We start from the raw sequence: 16,826 nt of genomic DNA, 5'->3' as shown, positions 1-16,826 counted from the left end.
GTGACATACTAACAGATCTGTTTTTATATTACTGTATATTTATTTAAATGCAGGATAAAATCCATATTGTCCTTCAAAACATTCTGTGTTATATGTAAAATCTGGTCTTCAGTAAAGTATTGCAGATAATGAAAGGTCATCCATCAAAAAGGAATTTATGACAACTCATAATGTGGTAAAGTTGCCATAACCACCTTACAGACCCCCTGCTGCCCGTTACACTCCTGCTCCCTTTCTGGTTCCTGCATTTCCTGAAGATGACGGTGATTTCTTGTGACAATCATTGTTGATGTTGGGATTTAACATCTGCTCTAAAAAGTGAAAAGAGCGATGGGGAAGCGGGAGAGTCATAAAGGGAGTGGTGGGGGATTTATAAGGTTAGTATAGCTCTTTTATTTTGAATTAGTTAGTTAGTAGCCTCCTATTGAATTCAATGGCTCGCGGAAAATAGAAGCGACATGCCCTTTCTTGAGGCGGATTCCGTGGCTGATTCAGCCACAGCGCAACACTCCCTCTCAACTAGGTCCATTCATTTGGGCCTAATCCGGAGCGGAATGCCACGACTGGATGCCGATGCAATGTATTCACTGTACCGGTATCCAGTCACAGCTAGCCGTTTTTTGGACCGGATTCTGAGGCAGCCTCCGCATCAAAATCCGGTCCAAAATCCCCCGTGTGAACCCGGCTTCAGATGGGTGGTTCCATTTTTATTGGGTTGGTAGAAACCAAAGGGATTAAATGTTGATCTCAAGCACTGTTTTGCAAAGTGTAGGTCTCAACCCATTGCGGGGGCGGGGGAGGGGTCTTGTAATGGCCTCCACGGGATTGGCAAGGATAGATGATATCCTAGGGTGCGACCTTGCCACCTGGGTTAGGTCCTGTGAAATGAGTCTAGTCAGCACTGTACTAAGCAGTGTCATAGAGGCCCAGTGCACTGTATCAGAGCCCTTAGGCTGTGTTCACACAAGGCAGTTTGAAAGCAGAAATATAAGGGTATGTTCACACGGCGGAATAGGTCACGGAAACCTTTTCCGCCGTGTGAACATTCCGAGCCACTTGTCGTCATTCCATCGTGGCATCCCGCTCGTGTGTAGGGCCTACACTCGAGCACATCTCGAGCCGCGTACGCCGCTGCTAATTCGGCTGCGGAATCCGCGGCAAGATAGGGCATGTCGCTTCTTTTTTCTGTTACTAGAAGTAGTGAGCAGCTCCCGCTGAAGTCAATGGGAACCGTTTTTGGATTTTGAGGCGGATTCCGTGTCAAAATCTGCTGCCAAAAAACTCTGTGTGAACATACCCTAATGGTGTATTCACACACAATTGTTGCAGAAATTCCTGCACTGAAAGCTGGTTCCATCAATCTGAATGGAGGTGTTAGGAAGCGAGCACGTGGATTTCTTCAAAGCCCATTCAGATGATTTGGACAATTGCAGAACGTTTTTATGCAAATCAGTTTCCTTGCTTTAGAATTCACTCCTGATTTCTGCTAAAAACAAAGCAAAAAAACAGCTATATGAGGAGCATATAAATGTCATAAAGAAGGCCTTCACTTGCAAAAGAGCAGCGTCATAACAAGTATTACCCAAGCACTTATTCACCTAAATAAGCACAGTGTAATACTATGTATCCACTGCAGCGCATCACCCTTTGGGAACAGAATCCACAGTCACGAAATGGACTCCATTGGCTTATAATAGGGTCCACTAGGGCCTGCCGAGGTGACCGTCAGCTTGATGGGTAAGAGAATACTGTATGTTTTGGATTTTAACATCAAAAACAATGGAATCTGATATGAAGGATCAGTCTAATGTAGGGGGGTACAGTGAAAAGAAAAACCCGTGGCAGAAACACATTGTGGTTTTTCCCACAGCACTTTTCACAGAAAGTTCAGAGATTCCTTCTGCTGACTTTCTGCTTCCATTATACCCATATGGAAAACCACTGACGTAGGTATATTTGACATGCTGCGATTTCGAAAAACACAATGTTTTTTGGAAAACGCAGCATTTCCTCTGTGTTTATTTTTCCTACAATGTGTACCAAATCCCATCCACTTTGCAGGCTCTGTAAAACGCTGCGGTTTTAGTCTAAACTCCCAAAATACTATAAAAAATTTTATGGAAAATGTATATTTAGTATTGGCACAACTGTAATGATTTACACAACAAAGTATATATACATATACATGCGGTGAGCGGGTAAAAAAAAATCCACAACATGACGGTGAATTTACAGTCTAGTTCTTAAAATAAAAACAATGCCACAAATAAATAAGGCTCTGTTCACATCTGTGCTCAGTAACTATAATAGGGTCTTAATGATGCCGCCAATTTACTGCAGGGTGACAGTGAGGACCCCATAAACAATGGGGGCGCTGTGCTTTTGTCCACCCCGCGGTCCATATTTCCACATACCACAGCCCCCGTTGTTATTGGGTTAACTAGGGCCCTATCACTGGTCTGCATGTGACATGAATACTCTTCTATATACTGCCGCAATATGGACGCCACATGTACAGCCATAGTCTCCTGTATGCCGCAGGTTACAGCCTGCAGGTGAGGGGAGCCGCCACTCGCCATTTGTCACAGCCTGTCTGTCTGGGCGGAGGCGGAGGAGGACGGGGAGACATGAGGTGAGGGGAGGGACGTGCGGCCAGGCCCTCCCTCCTCCAGCTGGATCCCTGTCACCTCCAGCGGCACTATACAGGCACCTAGCCCGGTGCCCTTCTCCTGCCCATGGACTACACGGAGGCGGCCACAGCTGCGGCTGATAAGCTGCTCTCCTACAGGAAGGACGAGGCGGGCTGGAGACTCTGCAAGAAAACTGTAAGCAAGGGGATGGCCGCGGCTTCTGTCACACCTGCACCAGTCACCAGCTAGAGGCTTGTAGGACTACAAGTGCCAGAATGTCATGGCATGCTATGGGCTGCAGTGGGAGGGGGCACAGGGCCCTGCAATACATCTGTGCCATCTACTAGTCTACGAGCCGGCCGGGTGTGAGGAATGGCAATAGAAGCCCACCTGCCACCAGGTCATTGTACTAGCCCCAGCCAGTCATCAGGGCAAGCTAATATCCTCAGCTGTAGTACTGTGCACATCCTGCTGGGGGAGCTCATCCGTTATCTATCTGTCTGTCTGTCTATCTATCTATCTATCTATCTATCTATCTATCTATCTATCTAGCTAGCTCTCATCTATCTATCTATCTATCTATCTATCTATCTATCTATCTATCTCCTATCTATCTATCTATCTATCTATCTATCTATCTATCTATCTATCTACCATCTATCTATCTATCTATCTGTCTGTCTGTCTGTCTATCTATCTATCTATCTCCTATCTATCTATCTATCTATCTATCTATCTATCTATCTATCTATCTATCTATCTCCTTTCTATCTATCCAAACATTTACATTACCACCCCCCTGTCTCTATCTATTCTAGATCATATCTATATACAACCCCTCATTCATTCATTCATTCTGTCTCATATCCATATACCATTCCTTTTGTATCACTATATCTAGCTCCTGTATCTACCTGTCTATTGTATCTCATTTATCATCCAATACATATATGTGTTGGAGGAGCTCAATGAAAACAAAATGTCTATAGTAGCGAGTACAACGCTTCAGAAAAGCTGTCTTATAGGGGCACATAGGGGCAGATTCATACATACTGGCATAGTAAATACAGCCTTGATGATGCCTGTGATGATGTAGGATTCGCCTGATTCATCGCAGAGCTCATCATGAATCAGACGCATTCTTCCCCAGGGCGTGTGCCACAACAGACACTTATTCCAGCTGTTAGTTGCCATAGGTTTCTATTGCCATTTATGCTGTAACCACTTTTTGAAAAGTGCCAACAGTGGTGTATGATAATCACTTGTAACTATTATAGTCGCAAGTGATGCTAAAAAGTCACAGAATGCTGGTTTAGGACTTAAATTATTAAAATTATAAATATATGACAATCTATTTATATGAATCATAGCTGTTACTTAAAGGGGTATTCCCACGTCGCATACTCGCCAGTCTTCGATGCTGTAAATTCTTCTTTCTTCCGGCTTTGTTGCGTCATTGGTGGGCGGGGTCACATATGCAAAGCCAGCGGCGAGAAGTCGTCGCTTCTATGCTGCTGGCTCTGTGTGTGTGCTCCTGATGCTTAGGCATTGGACGTACAGCCTTCACAATGCAATACAGACCCGGCATCCGCTGTAATAGAGAGGCAGATGCCGGAGAGTGTAGACGCCGACACAGGTGACTGCAACATCGCTGCGCTCATGCCCTGCATGAAGCCAGCAGCGGCAGGAGCGATGCTGCTATTCCGCTCCTCCGCCCCCCCCCCCCCTCCCCTCCGGAATAGCAGCATCACTCCTGCCGCTGCTGGCTTCATGCAGGGCAGGAGCGTAGCAATGTTGCAGGCACCTGTGCCAGCGTCTACACTCTCCGGCATCTGCCTCTCTATTACAGCGGATGCCGGGTCTGTATTGGTGCCCCCCCCCCCCCCCAGGCTCGCTCCCGTGCACTTAGCCCCTCCTCCCTCCCCCCTCAGAGCAGCAGATGCATCACTTGACTTATGACCAGATAAGTCAAGGGATGTGTCAACAAAGAAATGAATAAAGTAATATAGTGGACAAACAAAGCAGTTTTGCTGAAGCAGTGTATTTAGGAAGTCTTACTTACGCATTCACAAGCATTATAGATAGGATCCTTGTGATGGGACAACCCCTTTAATCGGAAGAATGGGCATCATCAATATAACAATGCCGGATTGCCATAGGCCATGCTCATACAGTTATTATTTGCATTAGATGAATCCGCCAGGGACATATGCAGGGGGGTGACATGGTTAAAACTGCCTCACTGTAGTCCCCAGTTGGCCATAGATCTACAGTGCTGGTGTGGCAGGAAAGTAGTGGCATGCTAACACTTTCAAGAGATCAGGAAGGAGGGGCAGAAAGACAATGTGTACATTTAGGGCGATGTCACATATTGGCTACCCTTCCTTATCTCCTACAAGTTCTACCACTGTCTTGTTGTGCCAAGACCTTTATGACAATGATAGAGCTCATCAAGTCTGGCACGGCAGGATAGAAGCAGCTCTTGTATGAATCCTGGGGTGAATAGCGGTGGCCATGGGAGCGACGGGTAAGCAGAACCTGCAAATATTAATTTGATTAAATTATGTCTGAATTCTGGTCCATTTTCAAAAGTAAATTTTCCCCATTGTGTATTGAAGTTTTTCCCAGTGATGAGTTGTGTAGAACTGGAAACATGCCTAGGACCTTAGCACCCACCGGTCTTGTGACTTACATGAGAGCCCACGTACTGGCACCCAATATATTAGTTTATGGTTAACAATCAAAAAATATTGCAAGGGTTCAACTTAGTCTTAGTTGTACAGGCATTATTAAAATAAAATATGTATATACATCAATGTGTAATGTTTTTGGGTCTTTTCTCTATAGGGTGACATAGCTGTCTACTGGAGGCCGTCAACTGAGTTCACCGGAAACTTGTAAGTTATGAAGTCAAAATGACATAACTGGTTCCTGAAAGCGAGCAACCATGCCATGTGCTGAACAGTTCCCTTTTCTGCTGTTTTTTACATTAGTCATTACCAAACATAAAGTGATCCTTGCTGCAAAGAGCCTAAAGTATTCATATCATAAGATATAGACACTAGAAAAAAACATCTGTAAGGTCTATTATTTTTGCACTTTTTTTGCAGCATTTAAAAGATAAGATAATCCTTTAATAGTCCCACCATGGGGAAAACTTATGTGATGTCATTTTCCATGACATCTTCTATTAGCATTTTAGGTCACGTTTTTATTTTATTAAAGAGGACCTTTCATGGTTTGGGGCACAGGCAGTTCCATATCTGCTGGAAAGCTGACATTGCACTGAATTCAGCGCACTATCGGCTTACCCGATCTGTGCCCCGGGTAAAGCGCTATCGGTCCCAGTACTGTAGTACTTTACAGTCAGAAGGGCATTTCTGACAGTCTGTCGGGAACGTCCTTCTCCACAGCAGCGCCTATCACGCTGTACAGTGTGGACAGGGAGGAACGCCCCCCTCCCCTCCTGATAATACGCGTCTATGGACAAGCACTGTGAGCAGAGGTAGGGGGCCTTCCTCCCCGCTCACTGTACAGCGCTATAGGCGCTGCCATGGAGAAGGATGATCCTGACAGACTGTCAGGAACGCCCTTCTGACTGTAAAGCGCTACGGATAGGGACTGATAGCGCTTTACCTGGGGCACAGATCAGGAAAGCCGATAGTGCGCTGAATTCAGCGCACTGTCTGCTTTCCAGCAGTATATAGAACTGCCTGTGCCCAATCTGATGAAAGATCCACTTTAAAATATGTTTTTTCCGTTTTTTTCAAGTGATATGAAGAAGCCTGTGGGAAACCAGCGGAAATGTCTGCACTGAGGTTTTTACCACAAAGTGGGCATGGGATTCTCTAGAATCCCATCCACTTTGCAGTTACTGTAAAATACCACAATTTTTCTTGTGGCGTTTCCACGGCAGGCAAATCGCAGCATTTCCGACCCGTGGGGCCACAACCTCAGTTGGGGCAGATTCTCTGCAAAGATTTCCCACAACTGATTTTAAGGAAATGTAATGCTTTAAGGATAGGTTCACATACGTTCTTGGCAAAAACCTTTTCAGAAGGATGGAAAAATAACATGGTGTGTATGGGCCTAACCCATCATTAAACGCTAATTCAATATTGTGTTAATAAATGTTTGTGACTACTGAAATGGTATAAGTCTCCATACCAAAAAAATTTTCACCATACAATCTCTACATCTTTAGGTTATGTGAGCAATTGCAAATTTTATTTCTTCTACTTAGGTACAAAGGAGAAGGTTTGGTGGTGGGTAAACCAGAACATGTGTGGGAATGTTTAAAACCAGAACCTGGAGGCCTGCGAGTAAAGTGGGACAGTAATGTTGAGGATTTTCAGCTCTTAGAGACTGTTACTGATGTAAGTATCATAATGCATCACTTTAAATGCATGGACTTATGTTTTATAATTCCTACTATTTTTTAGGAAATCTAACAAAATTTATACATTGTTTAATGTCTCATACAGGGTTTCGGGTGGTGGTTCATGAGGCATTTTTAATTAATAGAAAATTATTACGGCAATTATTTGATACAGTTATGGTGTATGCTTTCACTTCTTGTTTTTGGTCCACCATTGGTAACAATTAATTTTCTAATATATTTTTATCGCCATAGCTGATATAAAGCTCCAGATCCACTCCATAGACATATAATTTGCTCTCCCAAACATTGCTTTCTCTTCAAACATCTGTTTGATGGGGATTCCAGGGTTGGACCCCCACTGATCTAATATTGATGAGATTATTATTATCATTATTACAATCCTGGAAAATCTCTTTACTCCTGACCTCTGAATATATATTCTCTACTATCAGTTTTATAACAGAGATTGTAAACTCTTTACATGAACATTAATAAATGGTATCTACTGTCCGGAACTCACTTGTGGTCAAAGTTGCAACCACCTGCAGTAATAGCTGATACCTCAGTCTTACCCATAGCATCTTGCACACATTGATCATTACGGGTGGGCAGGGCTTCAACCACTTGCAATTTCCAAAACATGTATCCTTATACTTAAGCTATGAACTTTAGATCAATGATGTATTTGCACTGAAATGAATTACTTTGTCTTTTTAGGACATCACTATATGCCGAACAGTGACCCCATCAGCAGCCATGGGTATTATATCTCCTCGGGATTTTGTAGATGTGGTGATGATCAAGAGATATGAAGACGGTTCCATAACATCTAATGGTTAGTACATTCCAGCTCTAGACTACAACATTATTTGGTACATTTAGGACGAGGTCTCTCGCAGTGGTCGGCAAAAAAAAAGCTGCGTTTTACAGTATGTGAAAAGTGGATGGGACTCTATCTAATCCCATCCACACATTGCAGAAAGAAATCTGCAGCCGAAAAGCTGCGATTTAAAAAGAAACGCTTATGTTTATGATAATCACAGCATGTCAATTATACGGTGTGTTTTCTGTATAGGTATAATAAGGGTAGAAAGTTGCATAGGAAAACTCTGTGGACTTTCTGTGAAAATTGATGGGGAAAAAAACATGATGCATTTCCACCGATGTCTCCTTATTATGTACCCCATTATGTGCCAACAGTTATCTACTAACTAAGGCATATGAGTCAGCGATATATATGAGTGTGTTTGGCCAACAGTCATATTTTATAACTTTCCAGAAGCAAGCACATAAATTGGCCATCCATGCTGTTACATCTGGTGTAAAATGAGCTCTGATAGTCAGTGACTTGCCTGGTTGTTAACCAAAATGTTTCCTATCAATCTTTCCTGGTTATTATTTGTAAAAATGTTGTCTAGTAAAATAGGTGACTACAGGACATATGGGGTAATTCCAGTATCCAGACATATATCCAATATTTATTGGAGTTTTACTGTCATACTTCATGATCTGGGTTTCACTATAAACTATACTTACATTTACTTTGTACTTTTCTATAGCAACAAATGTTGAGCATCCAAGCTGTCCTCCCCAACGACACTTTGTCAGAGGTTTCAACCATCCTTGTGGCTGTTTTTGTGTTCCTGTTCCTGGGTAAGCAGGCTAGAATTTTTCCTATGAACTTAAATAGGATCTCACACCAAAATATTATCAGTAGGTTTTATGTTAAAGCAGATGGGTAAAATAGTGTACTTAGTTTTCTTAGCAGGTGCTTTATTTCTGAATATTTCACACTTATATCTTTCCTTTCCTACAACCTCAAATAGTTATTCAGTACCTTCAACTCCCTTCTCTCTCCCCCTTTGCCCCTCCAACATCATTTATCTCGGATGAAGACTTTACCTCTTACTTCAAAAACAAAATTATCACCATCAGAGAGAGCTTCAACCTACACCCCTCACAGCCACTCTACTCAACTGTGCACTGCTCTTCATCCTAAGGGTCCATTCACACGAAGGAAAATGGTGAGGAATTTGATGTGGAATTATAGCGCTCTCTCTGCTAGCAGAAAAAGGATTCCATTGAAGACAATGGGAGACTTTTTTTTCAGCACTGAATCTGAGGCGGATTCCACACCAAATTCAGCGCCATTTTCCCCCGTGTGAATGCACCCTTAACCTGCTTCTCCTCCGTCACCAATTAAAAGCTTTCCTCCCTAATTTCAAAATTCCCCCTCACTACCTGCACGCTCGACCTGATCCATTCACACCTCATTCCCAGCCTCACTGAAATCTTTATTCCTGCTCTAACCCTCTTTTCATCCTATCTCCTACTAGGTTCTTTTCTTTCAGCCTTTAACATGCTACTGTAACACTCAATCTTAAGACACCATTCCTCTCCAGCCAGCTATCACCCCATGTCCTTGTTCTCATAAACTCAAAACATATCCATTTTAAACTAACTTTCTATCTCTTGTCCAATGTACTCTTAAACAGACTACAGTCAGGCTACTGACCTCATCATTCCACAGTAAACACCCTAACCAAAGTCACAAATGACCTACTAACTGCCAAAGCTAGAAGCATTAGAGTAAGTTCACATGTAGTTTTTTGGTCAGGATTTTGAGGCTTCTCATTTTCCAGCAAATAGAGTTTAAATGTTAATTGTGAAATACAAAGCCATCCACAACCTGTCCCCTCCATATATCCCTGACCTAATCTCCCGCTACCTGCCCACACGTAACCTCCAATCCTCACAAAACCTCCTACTCCACTCTGCTCTTATCCACTCTTCACACAACTGTCTTCAAGATTTTTCCCATGCATCTTCCAGACGCAGAAACTCACTACCAATATACATAAGACTGCATTTTGCGGTATCAGCTAAGTAAATAAGATTTTGCAGGAAAAAAGCTGCATTTTGATTTTGTTAATTTTAGCTGCAGAATTTTGAGTGATGGGGATTAGTAGGGGAAGGAAAAACACAGAGAAAATAGCAAAAACTAAATGAAAATGCTGTGGTAAAAACACAGCATGTTTTCCCTGCATTTTTTTTTTATCTGTGATTTTTTTTCATGAAACTAAGGCCCTACATTGCAGAAACGCAGCATTTTTTGTTGCAGATTTTTCTGTGTTTTTTTTTAAGTTAAGGTCAAGAATGGCTTGAAAAGGAATAGAAAATATAAAGAAAGTACTTAGATATTTCCCTTCTGTTAATTCAACAAAAAACACTGCTTTTTCCCAACATGGGGCATTTCCACAACAGAAAAAAATTGGAGCGTTTCACAGTCAGAGTAAAGTAGATGGGATTCTAGTGAATCCCGTGGCCAGTTTGCGGTAAAAACCGTGCTGTGGACATACCACGATTTCCAAAAGCCGGCGGTTTCCCTATAGGTGTATTTGAAACAGAAATTCTGTAGAAGAAACCTCTGTGAACTTTCTGTCTAAAGTTCTTTGGGAAGAACGCGATGCGTTGCCACCACGGTTTTTCCCACAGCACGTTTTTGCTGCAGGACGCCATGTGGGGCTTTAAAGGGTTTTGATGTTGATGACTTTTCCATACAGAATGATTAGAACAGACGTTCATGTTTACTAGGAGAATGAAATAACAACACCAGTTACACTTGAGTTTCCACATTGATCCGCTATTACCGAGGAACATAAGAATATGCAGTTACTAAAGCACTTCATGTAATTTTATACACTGTTTACCAAGTCCGTGAGTTTGGAGATTTTCCAGACAATTAATGCTCATGGATTGCCCTAATACTATAAATTAGATTTAGTCATAATATGGATTGGGTGTCAGCTGAGATTTACTACTTTATGTTTTACTACTGTTTGCCTTCATTGGTCACAATGGTAATTAAAGTAAATCTGCTTAGCCATGGGTTTGCTTTAATGTGCTGCTGTATTGCAGAATAAGAGACATAATATTACTGTCATGCATTTATTAATGTTGTTGTCATATCTGTAAAGCTTCCCATCGATATTAGGAAGATTCTGCCACATTGGTTGGCTGACCGTTCCCTAACAGATACCCTAAAGAGGTTGTCGTAAAGCGATCCAAATGGCATGTTAAAAAGGGGTCAAACATGTTATACAGGGGTCCTTAATCTTTGGCACTCCGGTTGTAGTGATACTGAGCACTTGTTTGGCTGTTCTCAGAACCTGCTGTAGAATCAAATGCTGGCGGGCATAGTTTAACTACAGCTGGACTTCTGATGGTTGCAGACCTATAATGTAATACATGTACCGTTTCTTGCAAAAGTATTCATACCCCTTAAACTTTTTCACGTTATGTCACCTTGCAATCACAAACTCAAAAGTATTTTATTGAGATTTTAGGTGATAGACCTAACACAAAGTGGCAAATAACTGTGGCGGAAGGAAAATGATACATGGTTTTCCAAATTTTAGTCAAATAAAAATCTGAGAATTGTGATGTACAAAAGTATTCAGCCCCTATATCAATATTTGTAGCCACCTTTCACTGCAATTCTAGCTGCCAGTCTTTTGGGCTATGTCTCTACCAACTTTGCACATCTAGAGACTGAGATATTTGCCCATTCTTCTTTGTAAAATAGCTCAAGCTCAGCCAGATTGGATGGAGACGTCTGTGAACAGTAATTGTCATGTGTTTGCACAGATGTTCAATGGGATTTAGGTCTGGACTGTGACTGGGCCATTCTAACACATGAATATTCTTTGCTCTAAACCATTCCACTGCAGCTCTGCCTGTATGCTTAGGGTCATTGTCTTGCTGGAAGGTGAATCTCCTTCCCAGTCTCATGTCTTTTGCAGCCTCCAACAGGTTTTCTTTGAGGATTGACTTGCATTTAGCTCCATCCATCAGCTCTGACCAACTTCCCTGTCCTTGCTGAAGAAAATCATCCCCACAGCCTAATGCTGCCACCACCATGTTGTTGGTATGATCAGAGTTATGAGCAGCGTTAATTTTTCAAAGCTTGGGATATGTTTGTATAAGATAACCCTGCTCTAAACTTCTCCACAACTTTATCTCTGACCTGCCTGGTGAGTTCCTTGGTGGCTTTGATACTGTTTGTTCACTAGTTTTCTCTAGCAGACCACTGAGGCCTTCACAGAGCAGGTGTATTTATACTGAGACTAAATTACTCAAAATTGGACTATTAACTAATTGACTTTTGACGGCAGTTGATTGCAATGGATTTTATTTAGGGGTATCAGAGTACAGGGGGCTGATATTTTTGCACATCACACTTTTCGGATTATTTTATTAAAACATTGAAAACCATGTATCATTTTTGTTCCACTTCACAATTATCTGCTATTTTGGGCTGGTCTATCATTTAATATCTCAATATAATACATTTGTTTGTGGTTGTAGGGGGGCTTCACACTTGCACCCCTGTGCGCCCTGTGTCAGTCCGTTGGGTTTCATCCTAATCCCTGAAGAAACTGCATAGGGGATGGCTTCCCGGTGGTCAGTTTTAGAACCCATTCATTTGTGTGGGTTTAAAAAGCAAACCACCAGTGTCCATATGCATCCTCTGCATGGGGAAACCATTTTTTTTTTGGCCGGACATAAAGTCCTGCGTGTCACATTTACCTTATAGGAGTCTATTAGCAGCATTATTTTTATGTGGATATTTTAGAATTAGTTGTCAGTCTGCAACATGCAGTGAAAAAGCCTATGCAATAAGACAAATTGAAAATCTGTCTTGTAAGAAAATATTTACCGTATTTTTCGGACTATAAGACGCACTGGACTATAAGACGCACCTAGGTTTTAGAGGAGGAAAATAGGGAAAAAAAATTTTGAAGCAAAAAATGGTAAAATATTTAATATATGGGAGTTGTAGTTTTGCAACAGCTGCAAGGCCACATTGACAGGTGACCCTGCAGCTGTACGGGGACATATAGAGTGTTTTTTTTTGCGGGGCCAGAAGGTACTTTTTAGTTTACCATTTTGGGGAATATCTATTGCTTAGATCACCTTGTATTGAAAAAAAAACCCGGTGGTTTATGACATATGATTTTCTACTTTTATATATATATATTCTAGGGACAGGAGGTGATTTAGAACTTTTATTTATTTTATATTTTTATTATATATTTTTAAAGCTTTTTTTTTTTTTTTTTTTTTTTACTATTTTATTCCCCCCCGGGGGCTTGAACCTGCGGTCACTTGATTGCAAGTCCCATAGACGGCAATACAACTGTATTGCCGTCTATGGGACATTCTGTCTATTAGTATTACGGCTGGTCCTAGACCCAGCCGCAATACTAATACAGCAGTGACAGGCCTGGGAGCCTCATTAGGCTCCCGGCTGTCACCCGAACAGGTCGGCTCCTGCGATATCGCCGCGCAGGAGCCGGCCTGCAACTTTACAGGTACGGGGCCGGTGGGGACCAGCCCCGGGGGAGAAGGGGCCACCGATACTGACCCGGCATCCGCTGTACTAGAGAGGCGGATGCCGGCACGGGATAGACGCCGGGGCCTGAGACATCGCTCCTCTGCCCTGCCTGAAGCCAGCGGCGGGGGGACAGAGGAGCGGAATAGCATCACTCCTCCCGCTGCTGGCTTCATGCAGGGCAGAGGAGCGCAGCGATGTCTCAGGCCCCGGCACCTGTGCCGGCGTCTATCCCTTGCCGGCATTCGCCTCTCTATTACGGCGGGTGCCACATTCAGACTATAAGACGCACCCTTCTTTTCTCCCCAAATTTTGCGTCTTATAGTCCGAAAAATACGGTATCTATTAAAACATACAATCTTATAAGAGTTTTCTAAGTAAATTCATTATTGTTATTTTTCTGTGTTTATCTTTCAGGGACCCTGAGAAGACCCAAGTATTTAGTTTCTTCCAGACGGATCTTAGTGGTTACCTCCCGAAATCTGTTGTGGAATCGTTTTTCCCATATAGCATGACTCAGTTTTACAACAATCTGTCCAAAGCTGTCAAAGCCTTAAATGTATGACACAGAGCACTGCCTATTTTTACATGAGTGTACTATTTGGAATGGGTCAAGGGATTCACCAGGAATCTACAGTGTTTATGTTACAACCTGGTTACAAGACATGTTGGAGCTCTTTGACTGCATTTGAGCAGTAGTTACATGAAGATATCTATGTATATTTATTTTTTCATTTGCATAGCAGAGTAACTATTTTACCAGAGATTAGCTATTGGAAATGTTTTTAAAACTAAGAACTATTTGATTTTCTATGATCGTTTCCCTAATTGTTCTAAAGACATAATAAATCACATTTATTAAAAGTGCATGCAAAATGTGCAGTAACATATAAATAGCATGCAGACGATGGGGGGGGGGTACAGATGAACATACCTGGTCTGATCTTAGAGAATATTCTAAAAATAAACATATTTGTACTATACTGTTATCACATTTCAATAATCTGTAGTTATACGAATAACACGCAGCCTGCATGTTATGTGTTTATTGTATGTAGATGGCGTGTCCTACTGAAAGGATCATGAAAGTTCAACAACATGAATGACTTTATTATTATTTGCAATAAAATCCAATCTGAACAAGGGCATTCAATTAGACAATTTTATTCCATACGTATTTACATGTATACCATACACCCGAGTTAATAGAATATTTACAAAACTGCATATTGCATAGATTTAAAGCAGACTTCATACAGAGCGTCCTGGGCAGACCCATTACTGAATTTCCTACTGTGAACTCCATCATGTTAAATCCCTTATATCAATGTATATGGTTAAGTAATATTAGTTGTCCAGTAGTGGTAAAATCAAAATGTATACTGAAAATGTTGATTAAAACCTATTGAGGACAAAATAAAACTAGAAAATGACCCTGCAGAAAATTATTAGTATCATTTAGGAGGACTTGTCACCTCTCCTGACAAGTCTGTACTTGAATTCCTCATATAATAAAAATTCTGCAGTATCTTTTCTCTGCATCGTGCAATTCCACTGATTGGACAGTGTCAGACTGTGTAGGAGTACAACCCATCGAGAATGGACATGGTATCATCCGGGTCTCAATTCATTTATCCATTTCCATGAGGAACAATAGAGGGATGCACAACACATAAGGGTCCAGAATTGCTATTTTACCTTATATATAAGCCTTGAAGACTATTGTACAAGAATTCAGCCTCACATAGGTGAGCTTCATAGTTAACACATTTAAGAGCTTTAAGGGGGTTGTCCCATAATCAACACCTATTACCTGTCTACAGGCCAACTTCACATGGGTCTATTTGGTCCTTGAGATATGGACTGGATTTGGGCCAGTTCCCTGAATGAACACTCCTAGATAGTCATCTATGCCTTGTCACAGGACTACTTTCTGGTACTGAAAACCTGATTATAGTGCTGGTCACTAGTCCGTGGGAAGCCAGGGACTGCTAGAATCAGTGGTGACCATGATGCTAATATCCCATGTACTGAATACTCCTGACCACATGATTGGAAATACGTGATCGCTGAAGTATTAGAAAGAGTCCCGTGTCCCCTGTGTACATGAAGCAGCATATAGCTGATAGATGCTATGTCTATGCCAACAACTTCCCAATGGTAGGAAATGTGAAAGAAAAGCAACCTGTACATATTACTGTCACCCCTATATACACTTGGCCTACAAAAACTTATAGAACCCATGGCTTATTTATTTGATTAAAGAAAATATGTTCAGTTACATATATATTAAATGTGGCTTGTCATGATAGACCGCATTGGTTATTTTACATAAATTCTATATCTAGTCTAGAATCAACACAGCCATGTCCAGGAATAATTTATATTAGCCTTGATCCAAATATTCTTTCATTTGAAGATTTGCATAGTGCCATGTGTTCTGACTTACATTAGCAGATGTACTAAATAGCAATTATTCAATCTCCATAAATCACAGACCACACTGTGTGTATTTATATGTGGATATCTTCAATATTAGAACTGCTGGCTTCCAATTAAAAAGAAATCTCCTTACATGAGTGTGCACAAGACATAAACTCCTCTAAGCCATCTTAATTGCAGTAGGATACTCGAAGGCTCCCATCTGCGGTCGTATAATGTTCATTTACATAAAAAACATACCCGTCCCAACGTTTTATGGCACTATTAAGTTAGTAATTGGAACATTCATACAGTTCAATGGATTGTGACAGCTGGTAATGAATATTGCTTCACTCATTTTCTGCCTTTATTATTTTTATTATATTATTTTTATGGCTCTGAAGTTAAAACAATTAACTCTACTCCACGTGGGTGTATGTGCCGCAGTATCCACCACACTTGGGGTCAGGCACTGGAGGCTTGGACTTCTGGATATCCCTCTGAGGAAGGGCACTTGTCATTTATATAATAGAAACTGCATTGGGGGGGGTGCTACTCTTGTCTCCATGTACTGTGCATGTCATAATATACAGGTTAAGGTTCTAGTATAATATAAAGCGTGTTTTTGGTGGGTCTATGGAGTCTAGCACCTTCCCCATGCATATTCAACTGCCATCACAGTGTTACAGAGCGCATTACACTGATAAACATACCTTGGTTATATATGTCACGTTTATAGATTTGGAGAAAAAACAACGTTGAAGACTTATGCAAATGAGGAAGTTGGTGCACTAAGGGCGGGCCTTCAGATTTTGCAGTTCTGACCTGTAACATCTCCTGGCTGTACCACCCAGTGTAATGAGGCTTGATCTTTCCAATGCTATGACATCACCCATCCTACTTAAGCAGCAGAGCAGTGCTTTCAGGACCCCAAGTGCACCAAACTCCAAATCTACATAAAATGTCAAAGTTGTCTTTTCTCCAAGTCTAGAAAAGACAT

The 16,826-nt window shown here is 41.6% G+C and overlaps 1 protein-coding gene across 1 annotated transcript; it reads left to right on the top strand.

The window, feature by feature from the left end:
- Window positions 1–2,682: 2,682 nt before the first annotated feature.
- On the top strand, window positions 2,683–14,246 carry STARD5 (StAR related lipid transfer domain containing 5). The gene is made up of 6 exons (XM_075276193.1): window positions 2,683–2,825; window positions 5,478–5,527; window positions 6,874–7,006; window positions 7,729–7,846; window positions 8,571–8,664; window positions 13,823–14,246. Exons 1-6 carry the CDS (start codon window positions 2,736–2,738, stop codon window positions 13,968–13,970), a joined length of 633 nt encoding a protein of 210 aa, XP_075132294.1. The 5' UTR covers window positions 2,683–2,735; the 3' UTR covers window positions 13,971–14,246.
- Window positions 14,247–16,826: the final 2,580 nt, after the last annotated feature.

The sequence above is a fragment of the Leptodactylus fuscus genome, chromosome 5, assembly GCF_031893055.1.
Source record: "Leptodactylus fuscus isolate aLepFus1 chromosome 5, aLepFus1.hap2, whole genome shotgun sequence".
Classification (NCBI taxonomy): Eukaryota; Metazoa; Chordata; class Amphibia; order Anura; family Leptodactylidae; genus Leptodactylus; species Leptodactylus fuscus.
Note: the sequence above shows the minus strand (reverse complement) of the source record. Positions and strands in the feature narration are given on the sequence as shown.

What these genes read in the sequence shown, in the direction of transcription:
- STARD5 (XM_075276193.1), top strand. Translation starts at nt 2,736, where the DNA reads ATGGACTACACGGAGGCGGCCACAGCTGCGGCTGATAAGCTGCTCTCC. An exon ending in TCTTAGAGACTGTTACTGAT is followed by an intron (nt 7,007 to 7,728) that starts GTAAGTATCATA and finishes TTGTCTTTTTAG; the next exon opens with GACATCACTATATGCCGAAC. An exon ending in TTTTGTGTTCCTGTTCCTGG is followed by an intron (nt 8,665 to 13,822) that starts GTAAGCAGGCTA and finishes TTTATCTTTCAG; the next exon opens with GGACCCTGAGAAGACCCAAG.